The following is a 10,206-nucleotide window of genomic DNA, read 5'->3' as shown; positions in this document are numbered from 1 at the left end:
CCCTCTACCCCCCACACTCCATGATGTGATATCTACAAATACAGCCTAAAAGCATATCTGTGATTGCATGCTCCCTTTTGGCACACACCAGAGGGGAATTATACCAGGTGCAGCAGCTTCTGTTCACTAATGTGCATTCAAATAGAAAATGCAAAAATGAAAAGGAGATACAATCAGCTCCCACTGGTTTCAGAGCAAAAATGCAACAGTTCACTAGTCAGTTCACACTGAAATACTAAATGGAAGAGCTAAGTTCTGATGGGTCTAAGTAGAAAGGCACGAGACCTAAAGGTGAGATTTTCAAAAGCAATGTAGTACTTGCCTAAAGGGAATTTAGCCATTAACTGCAATGGGAGTAGCATTAGACCAATGCTAAGTGCTTTTGAAAATCTCAGTCTGTATGGGCAGCAAAGAGCTAAGCATATAAGAAGCCTGTCAGAGAGCTGTGTTCTAATGGACTGAGCATGTGGCTGAGAAGCAGCAGACTTGAGTTCTATCCCCACTTATTTTCACCTGTCTGTGCCTCAGAGATTTTAAAGCCAGACGGGACCCTTATGATTATCTAGTTTTACCTGTATTTCATAGGCCAGAGAATTTAACCAAATAGTTCCTGCTTCAAGTCCATAACTTCTGGGGGAGCCTCATGGGGGAGCCTCAAGTTTCCTCATCTCTAAGGAGGAGATAAACTTGTCTCTAGAGTGCTTTGAGGTGATGAAAGTGCTACTTAACTGCTAGGTATTGTTACTCTGAAACTGAAAAACATTCAGTGGGCCAAGAGGGCTCTCTTCCTTTTAGTTTACCTACAAATGTCCTTTCAAGATTCCTTAGTTCAAATGCTCCTGCTTCAGCCCCAGCTGAAGTCATAGTTCTCTGTACATGACATCACAAGTGGCTGCTGTGGAAATTGATCTGTGCAACGCAGCTCTCCGGTAGGAGGAGATCAAAGGCCCAGAGGTAGATGGGAAAACAAGAGAGCATGAAGCTAAATCCTAGGTCTGCAGGGGGGGAGCAAGGCATGGAAGGAAGAGAGAGGGAGCAGGAGTGAGGCCTGCAGAGGTGTCGAGCAGCCACTCATTGTTTTTCTCTTTTGAATATTTTTTAGCCTTTGTCATTGTTTCAGACTTTGCAGCATTTTGTTTTTGTTTAAATGAAACCCCACCATCTGCAGTTCTGGAGCTGGGCTGGTAATTCGCCTGAAGGAGGACTTTAGAATGTCTCTCAAAATTATGACCTAGGCATCATTAACTGTCTGCAAATCCCAGAAGGTAAACGTCTGTGGGGAAAGTCTGAACTGTACTCTATTGCCATCAGCTTTATAGAAAATCGGTGGGTAAGTATGACTGTACTATAGTCGCCATAACAACAAGTAGATACACAAATGCCACACAGAGCTAGAGCTCTGCGGACTTCCTTAAATGGGAAATGGGCTGTGTCTGTGAGAAGAGAGTCACCTCAAAGCCCTTTGGGATGCCCAAGAAGGTGAGATCTTTGTGCCCAGTTTGCCTGGGGAAAATGTTCCATGAAAAGAAACAGTGACTTCTCCAAGTGTCTGGAAGGATGCTTGTGGCAAGACAGTCTCTTTACAGTCAGCAAATATTACTTTTGTTCCTGAAGTTCTTCCTTTATGGAAGAGACCTATTGATCTGAGAGAATGGCCTTTCCATTGCCGGGGACTTAATTCTGTATTGAATTCCACATTGACAGAGAAGATCTCATTTTCTTTTGCACTCCAGAGGCTTAAGTCCAATTTTTCTAGAACCCTATGTGTATCATCCCTAGTCCATGATAGATCATATTTCCTGAAGGGTTCATTTCAAACTAGGAACTGAATAGATGCCTAGAGCGGGAATTGGCTTCCTTTCTCCCCAGAGTGGCAGTGCACAATACCCGCAGAGAGCATGCAGTGCTAGGTAAGATGCTGTGCAGGACACATCATTGCAGAGTGGGTGTGGGAGCCCTGTGCTTGCATGCCCCATTGCAATGAATCGTCTGTAATTTGTGCTGTTTACAGCAATGCTGGTGACTTTTAAACATTTCTCATTTCTTACGGTAGTGCCCTGGGGCTAACTAAGAACAGCGCCCCCTTGTGCCAGGCACTGTACAAACTGAACAATAGCCCCTGTCCCCAAGAAGCCTACAACCTGAATAGAGAAGGTAGACAAAGGGCAGGGGAGAGGGATAGAGCAAAGCAGAGTGAATGATGAGATGGTACCATTTTTTAAATCTGTTTTGTTATTTCAGCCCTTTCAGTGTTAGGAGAGGATTAGCTAGCTGGCAAGACAAAGGACAAGAGGGGGATGGAGAGGTAGAGACAGTGAGGAAGGGGGTGGAAGGGGTTACAGAGGGGAGGGAAGGGATGGAGCAAACAGCCAGTCAGCACAGGGAAGAGAGTGCAAACTGCAGAAAACTGTATAATGACAGCATCCTGGTCGTTTGGTCCCTCAAGAAGGTACATACCTTCACATTAAGTAAGCTGAAGGTATGGATGCTCCCTCTAGTGTCAGGTACACTCTTAGATAGATGTGAACTGACTCTCCTCCCCCCTCCCTTGGAGGAAAACAGGTATCTCTGGATTGTGCTGTTTAGTGAGATTGTCCCCATGGAGACTCTGTAAGTTTCTGGCGGTACAGCCTGCTAGTTACTGGGATAGTGGGTGAGGTGGAGAGTATTTTAAGCCTTGCATTACTCTCCGTTTATAGCAGTCGGAAATGTTTTGTTTCTCTCTTGTGGGGAGCCCAGCACTGGAATAGCAGGGGGCTGCAGGGCAGGACTGAGGCATTGGCAGAGCTGGGTGGGGAAAGTTTACAGCTGAACATTGCAAATTGTTACTGACTTTGCCCACTGTATTCAGGAGCTGCAAGATGTGACAATAACACTGGGATGCTAGAGATCTTTACTGAGGGCTGGCTTTATCAGATGTTTTCTCCCTGCTTTTTCCCAGCGAGGCCTCATCTGGGATCTCTTTGCAAATGACCACTTGGGCAGAGCGTGAGTTCTTGTGTAAAGAGAGGCATACCGCATGGCCAGGGTTTTCCCCAAGAGCTTATCATAAACTGGCAGTTGCAAGACCACCATGCACAGACAGCAAGATCAAAGTTCGTCAGAAACTGCGCTGCCCCTGGGAAGACACTAGCCGCTGGCACATCTGGGGATATCACCTGGCTGGATGTAGGAAGGCTGCCACCACTCTTCCCTTCGAGGCCAGACATACCTTATGACAGCAATGTGTGGCGATGGATTACTGCTCCCAGGGCATACTGCATGCCCCAGCCACCCGTCCCGCCTCCCTCAGAGATGGATAGGAACACTTACCTCAAGTTCATCACACAGGGAGCTCTGTTTTTCAACCAGAAACATAAGGAAAGAGCTATGGCCCAAATACAGAAAGAGCTCCAGGAATGCAAGCGACTGAAGACGATGAGCGAGTGCCGAGCTCCCCCCCTAAACAGCCAGGGAAACATTTTGCCTCCTCAGGACTTCAAACGGTAAGGAGTGCTGACTTCACCGTGCCCCATCAGTTGCTGTGGAGCACATCGCAGGGCATGAAAACCTAACCACTAGCTCACAAGGGATTGGTGGTAGGTGGGCTTCCAACTGCATATGAAGCATCTAGCATTGCCCATTGTCTGGCATTGGATAGCTGGGCAGATTTTATAGACTCTGATTTTATAATTCCTGGGTTATGTTGTGGTGATAACACTTCTGGTGTCTCCCCTCCACAGGAGCAGCTGAGGTCCAATGGACTGTGCACAGCGCTAGAACAGTGCTTGTTTCCGAGTCATTGTGTGATCTTGGGCAACAGTCATCAGTGCTCTGTGCCTCAGGGATAATGGAGTCATAGATTCTAACACCAGAAGGGACTATCAGCTATGTTAGATATTAGGAAAATCTTTCTAACTATGAGGGTAGTTAAGGCCCCCTCACTGCAGTTTTTAAGAACAGGTTAGACAAACATCTGTCAGTGATGGTCCAGGTTTACTTGGTCCTGCCTCATCGCAGGGGGTTGGGCTTGATGACCTCTCAAGGTCCTTTCCAGCCCTGCATTTCTATGATTCTGTCATCTAGTCGGACCTTCTGTGTATCACAGGTCACCAACACCACCCAGCCATCCCCGCACCAAGCCCAACAATCAAAATTAGACCAAAGTAGGCTATCCCTCAGGAGACAACACTTTTCTGTATCACTGGCAGAGAACAGGAAGGATGGAGCCTGTTATGGCCGGGAATTCATGTAGTTTCCCACATGCAACCCTGTGTTAATAGTGACCAATAGCCCCTTCCCCTGCCTAGCACTACAATTCTCAGTACTCCCTGCTACCCAACCTGATGCTGTCTTCAGTTCTTCAAGGACCAATGGTGGATTAATGCATGGACCCATGCGGTCCATGCCTAGTGGCCCCCGCCAATTTGGGGGCTCCTGCAGGTGTACCAGAACCTGTGTAGAAGTGGGGGGGCCACTGTTGCCAGAACTGTGGCCCTGCCCCCTGCTTCTCATCTCCCCCCACCCCCTGGGCAGGCTGGAAGCTGGAGCCAGGCCACGGTAAGAGCCAGCCAGGGAGCCTGGGCTGCTGTGGGGAGCCCTGGGTGGGGGGCCCAAAAGCAGTCCCTGGCCCATGTCCTCTCCAGGGCTGCCCACAGCAGTCCGGGTTCCCTGGGCAGCTTTTACCATGGACTGGCTCAGGATTCCAGCATGACTAGGGTCATGGGGGGAAAAGGAGCAGGGGGCAGTGCCCCATGGTGAGGAGTGGGGTGGGGGGCAAATGTTCTTTGTGCCCAGGGTCCCAGTAAATCTTAATCTGTCTCTTCCAAGGACAGCCTAGTTCTCTCCAAAAGGCTTAACCTTAACACTGAAGAGAAAGGTTAGTCCCTACAGAGCCTAGCACCCTGGGCTTGAGTTCCCTGAGCACTCACTTGAGTCATGCTTTAATCCTTGGCAAGGAATGCCATTCCCAATATGGAGCCAACATTCCACATGTCAGCAGCTGAGCTGCAAACACCATCCCTGCCCTTGGAGCCCTGACTGGCTAGGGGATGGTCTCTCCATCCCCACCCCAGCACAACCTTAGTTGGCCCAAGACCTGGCAGAAGATCACACCCCTGCTGACAAGGTCTCTTCCTACTTGAGAATGAGGATGCCTTTCAGGTAGAGGGCTACAGGAGAGGACATGTGCAGCAGGTACAGGAAGCAGCCTGGGTATGTGGCCACCATGGCATGTCTACACAGCCCACATCAGCAAGTCTCTCAGCCTGCACTGACAGACTCAAGGTAGTGGGGCTCGCGCTGGCACTCTGAAAATAGACAGCACTTTGAAGTTATGACTCAGGCTGGAGCTTGGGCTCTGAAGCCCAGGGAGGGGAGTAGGCTTCAGAGCCTGAGTTCCAACCACAACTTCAAAGAGCTGTCTACACAGCTGGTTTTAGAGTGCTGGAGCAAGCCCTGCTAGCCTGAGTCTGTTGACCTGGGCTGGAAGGCTCAGTGCTGTGGGCTGCGTAGTCATACCCTAGGAGCTTGTGTAACCACCAAATGCAGAGAGGAGGGCACCTTAGAAGAACACACAGATATTTAGAAGAGAAGTGTGGTAGTTACTGAATGTACTTAGTAGCTATTTCTAAAGCTTTACTGAAAGTTTCCATTAAGGGCAGGCAGTCTTGCAGGTACCACACATTCATCCTCTGAGAGCAGAGCTAATCTGAGTTCAGGAGGAAAGGATTATAAATATGGGAGTTGCAGACTGCCTGCCGGACTTAGTGACTGATCAGTGCAGGACCAAGAGATGTGTCTGCCGTGGAGGCTGTGTCCTAATACCTGTGCAGCTTTGGACAGAAGCTGAAGCTCTAGAAACTGTGGAGACTGTTGTCTATGGGACTGGAATTGCTGCTGGCTGCATGGAGCTTCTGACAGTTTTGCTGAGGAGATTCTGAGGTGTTTGGCAGGGTACTGAGAGGCAGCCGTTTTCCTTGGGCTCTGGAGAATCTAGGTGACACCTACATTTTGTGCCAAACCTCAGAGGGAAATGTATCTGCATGTGTGTACCAAAGTATAAAAGTTGATATTGGGGAAGCCTGGATAAGTAACATCACTAGCTTGACCCTCTAATAGTTTTGTTTAAGTTATTCAAAAATACTGTTTGCAAACATTTGTGTACATATTAAATGGTTGTTCACTAAGAAGTTGTATGGTACTTTCTCTCAGGTGGATTGGCAAATGTTGTTAACACCGACATCCAGGGACTTTGCACACCATAACAAATAAAAGGAAGGTTTAAAACAAGTAAAAGGAAGTATTCACACAACACACAGTCAACCTGTGGAACTCCTTGCCAGACAATGTTGTGAAGGCCAAGACCATAACTGGGTTCAAAAAAGAACTAGATAAATTCATGGAGGATGGGTCCATCAATGGCTATTAGCCAGGATGGGCAGGAATGGTGTCCCTAACCTCTGTTTGCCAGAAGCTGGGAATGAACGACAGAGGATGGATCACATGATGATTACCTGTTCTGTTCATTCTCTCTGGGGCACCTGGCCTTGGCCACTGTCAGAGGACAGGACACGGGGCTAGATGGACCTTTGGTCTGACCCACTAGGGCCATTCTTATGTTCACAGGTCTGAGATTTAACTCTGTGTATGTTTTTTCTTTATACTTTTCTGATCTGTGCTGCTGCAGAGCAGTAAGCTGCAGTGCAGGAAAAAGGAGAGTGTAGTAGTTATACATATTACCTCAGCACTCCCCCAGCCCATTACAATTGACTGCATGCAAGAATCCCCTCCAAGCCCATGGGAAAGAAGGTGCCACGGTCTGTGACTCTAGCACTAATGTTGCTGAGCCATTTGGACGGTCTGTTTGCTGACAATGGTGTTGGACTGACTCCTGGGTATATTCCCACCTCTCCAAAGGCTGAAGGAGTGTTCTCCACCCCAAGGCAAGGGGTGGGAGAGTTTGGAAAATCCTAACTCCAGGAGAGAAGCCCCACCACACCAACAAGCAACTTCTTCCTGCTGTGGAAGCCTGGCTCAGACACCCCCCACTCCCTGTTAAGGATTCATGCTCAACACAATAGTTCCAACAACTATTTCCTGTACTACAAAAGTTTTTTTCCTCCTGCTGACAATAGCTCATCTTAATTAATTAGCCTCTTAGAGTTGATGTGGCAACTTCCACCTTTTCATGTTCTCTGTATGTATATCTATCTTCTTACTATATGGTCCATTCTATGCATCCGATGAAGTGGGCTGTAGCCCACGAAAGCTTATGCTCAAATAAATGTGTTAGTCTCTAAGATGCCACAAGTCCTCCTGTTCTTTTTGTGGATACAGACTAACACGGCTGCTACTCTGAAACCTGTACATAGAATGACCACTAGAGAGCACTCACATCATAGAAATTAAGGATGAAACATTAGCTCATCTCTGCAGCTAGGGTTGTTTCAAGTACAGTAGATTTCCTAGTGCTGTGTCTAGCCTAGCTTAGAAATCCCAAGGGATGAAGCTTCCACTACTTCCCTTGGGAGACTATTTTACAGCCGCCCTAATGCATCTCTCCACAAAGAAGTTTCTCCCTCCCCGATATTTGGCCTAAATGTTAGTCCCTGAGTTTCATACCATTATTCCTCATTATACTTCTGTGAAGCAGCTTTAACAATTGCATGCTCTCAGTGGTATTTGAGTGACTGGCAAAGATTACTCAAAGCCAAATTTTCTAAGTACTATAGATCCTTAATTCTCTTGTTGTTCTCTCCCCCCTTTGCACGCCCGCACATGTTGTTGTGCCTGCTGGAGCCCCTGGAAGATGCCTGTTCCTTTCAGACAAGGAGGTTCAGGCCAAGCCTGGCTATAGGACAGGACACCACTCCTCCCTAGTATTGATCAGGGGATCATGCAAATGGCTAGTAGATCTGTACTTCTAGGAGCAGGTGCTCCATTCCTGTGACTGGGATCAGTCTTGAAGAATGTTCTCCAGCAGACAGGGAGACCTTTACCCAGCGCAGCATGGTAACTAAGTATATTACCCCTTTCTACAGAGAGAATTAATATTTACAGTTGGGGCCCTAATAATCTACCATCCCTCCAATCCTTTGGGAGCTAGCTAAATCAGGGATAAAACAGCAAGGTACCTTTCTGTTTGGAAACTTAACACATTGATCCTCCCTTCCTTTTGGACAGATACAGACACCTGACTGCAGGAAGAGGCCTGCAATCTCTCTGTGTCCAGCTGCAGCCAGTCAGACCTGCAACTAGAGACTGTTGGGATTGGCCTTGCCCCAGTCTCCAACCCCATTACCAAGAGACAGCACTGAGACTTGCCTTGAGGAATAGCAGTCCAGTCTATGAAGAGTTGCTGCAGAAATACCAGGAGTTGGCCGTGTCTGGGAGACAAACAGTGTACCATAACACTCCCAGCAAACAGAACCCACAACATTAGAGGGGCTAACTCTAAGGCTCAAGGGGGCTGTTGGGGACTATAGGCAGGGGACCCAACTACGTGGGATTGCACAAGCCATTATGTCAGAGGACAGCAACCAGCACCCCAAATACTGAGTGTGCACTGGTGATGCAGGCAGGATCTGCCAGCGATCAGGCACCCCCAAAACAGCAAGATACCTCTGCTACTTGATATCAAAGATCATCATCCAGGAACCTCCGCCACAAAAATACTAATGTAACAGCTTGGATTTAAAACAGCACAGCGCTTGGGAGTCCCCAGCACTGAGGCACAACTGCAGCACTTAGGTAGTATGAAGTCATGTTGATTGCCCGTATTTCCCTTTGTGTCTTGGATTTTGGATGCTTACTGTTGAGCAGACCTCCATTCCGATAGCCCTAGGGTCTCTGGCACCTGCCCAAGAAGATATCCTTCTCTTTCCATCTGTGAACCAGGTAGGTGCTGAGCTTATAGGTATCCCCAGCTGCAACCAGGAAGTCCTGTTGCCCCTCCTCAAGGTTGCCCACATCAGAGATCAGGCCCTTGATTCTTGTATAAAATGCTGAGCAGGTGGGTTGAAGCTTTCAGTTTGATTTGTGGTGGATGGGAACTGTAACAAGGCAGCGTGCAGTGCTTGGTCACAATGAGTGGGAGTGGCCTGTTACTGGAAGGAAAGCTTGGTCAGTGTGTGTCACTTGGTCTTCGGTCAATGGTAGGGGGAAGGTGTGTGGCTTGGTTGGCCTGGGGGAGTGGGAGGGTCAGTAACTGGGTGCAAGGCCTGGCTGGCATTGAGGGAAGGGATTCTGTAGCAGGAGGAGAGCTTAGGGTATATGTGTGAGGTGGGTATCAGGGCAAAGGGACAAGTTAGCATGGGGTCCAATGGGACAGAGAGTTTGCCTGACATGGGAAGGTTGTACCTAGGCAGAGGATTCATGAGGCATATTTGCCTGAGGGGTGGAATGCAACCACAAGGCAGGCTCATTCCACCTGGTGCGCAGCTTTCTATATGTGGGTAGGGTTTGCGTCAATCAAACTTTCCATATTCAGAGTCAGTATTTTATTTTCCTGCCTCAGGAAGAGCTGGCATACTGGTGGTAACTCCCCTCTTCCGCCTCCTCTCACAGGCTAGGCAAATACTTCAGACCACATCACACCGTTGCGTAACATTCCCCTGCTCTTACGGCCGAGCACTTTCCCCAGAGATGCTACATGTTAGAATTCTGAGACCACCATTTAGGAGAGATTCGAGGTAGCCCTGTATGCTGTGACTTATCTTTAGGGGAAGGAGACCTTTTTAAGGGCCTGATTTGCAAAGGAGCTGAGCACCCACAAGTCCAAGTGAAGTCAGTCAGAGCTGCAGGTGTTCAGCGCCTCTGAAAATCCATCCCTAAGACTGGGGGAAAAAAAGGCACAGCACACACCAAGGGAGAGCAACTGACCAGTCCTCTCCAGTCAAGCGACTTCTTTCTCTTGCCCACCCTAAGTGGGATTCCTCCTACAGTATACTGGACTGATGGGAAGGGCCTTGGCACTCACTGTGTTAGGGAAGTAAAGGTAATTCATGACAATTGCTTCCTGCATCTTGGCAGATGGAGCAAAAATAGGAGTTTGCTCCTTAAGGAAGGGAGAGACTTCATTATACTAAAGAGCAATCACCCCTCCAAGGTGAAAGCAGCTGTCAGGGCTCCAGCAGCGGGGACTCCAACATAAATAGAACCAAGAGGATCTACTTTACTTGCTGAAATCCCTGTGGAAACATCTGTCCCAGGAAAGCTATAGCTCTG

The 10,206-nt window shown here is 48.2% G+C and overlaps 1 protein-coding gene across 1 annotated transcript; it reads left to right on the top strand.

Annotated features, from left to right (window-relative positions):
• Positions 1-2,487: 2,487 nt before the first annotated feature.
• TEX52 (testis expressed 52) lies at positions 2,488-8,422 on the top strand. Its single transcript, XM_074948605.1, is given in 3 exon segments — positions 2,488-3,157; positions 3,159-3,485; positions 8,164-8,422. Coding segments are annotated over 3 exon segments (774 nt in total). The 5' UTR covers positions 2,488-2,969.
• Positions 8,423-10,206: the final 1,784 nt, after the last annotated feature.

The sequence above is a fragment of the Natator depressus genome, chromosome 1, assembly GCF_965152275.1.
Source record: "Natator depressus isolate rNatDep1 chromosome 1, rNatDep2.hap1, whole genome shotgun sequence".
Classification (NCBI taxonomy): domain Eukaryota; kingdom Metazoa; phylum Chordata; order Testudines; family Cheloniidae; genus Natator; species Natator depressus.
Note: the sequence above shows the minus strand (reverse complement) of the source record. Positions and strands in the feature narration are given on the sequence as shown.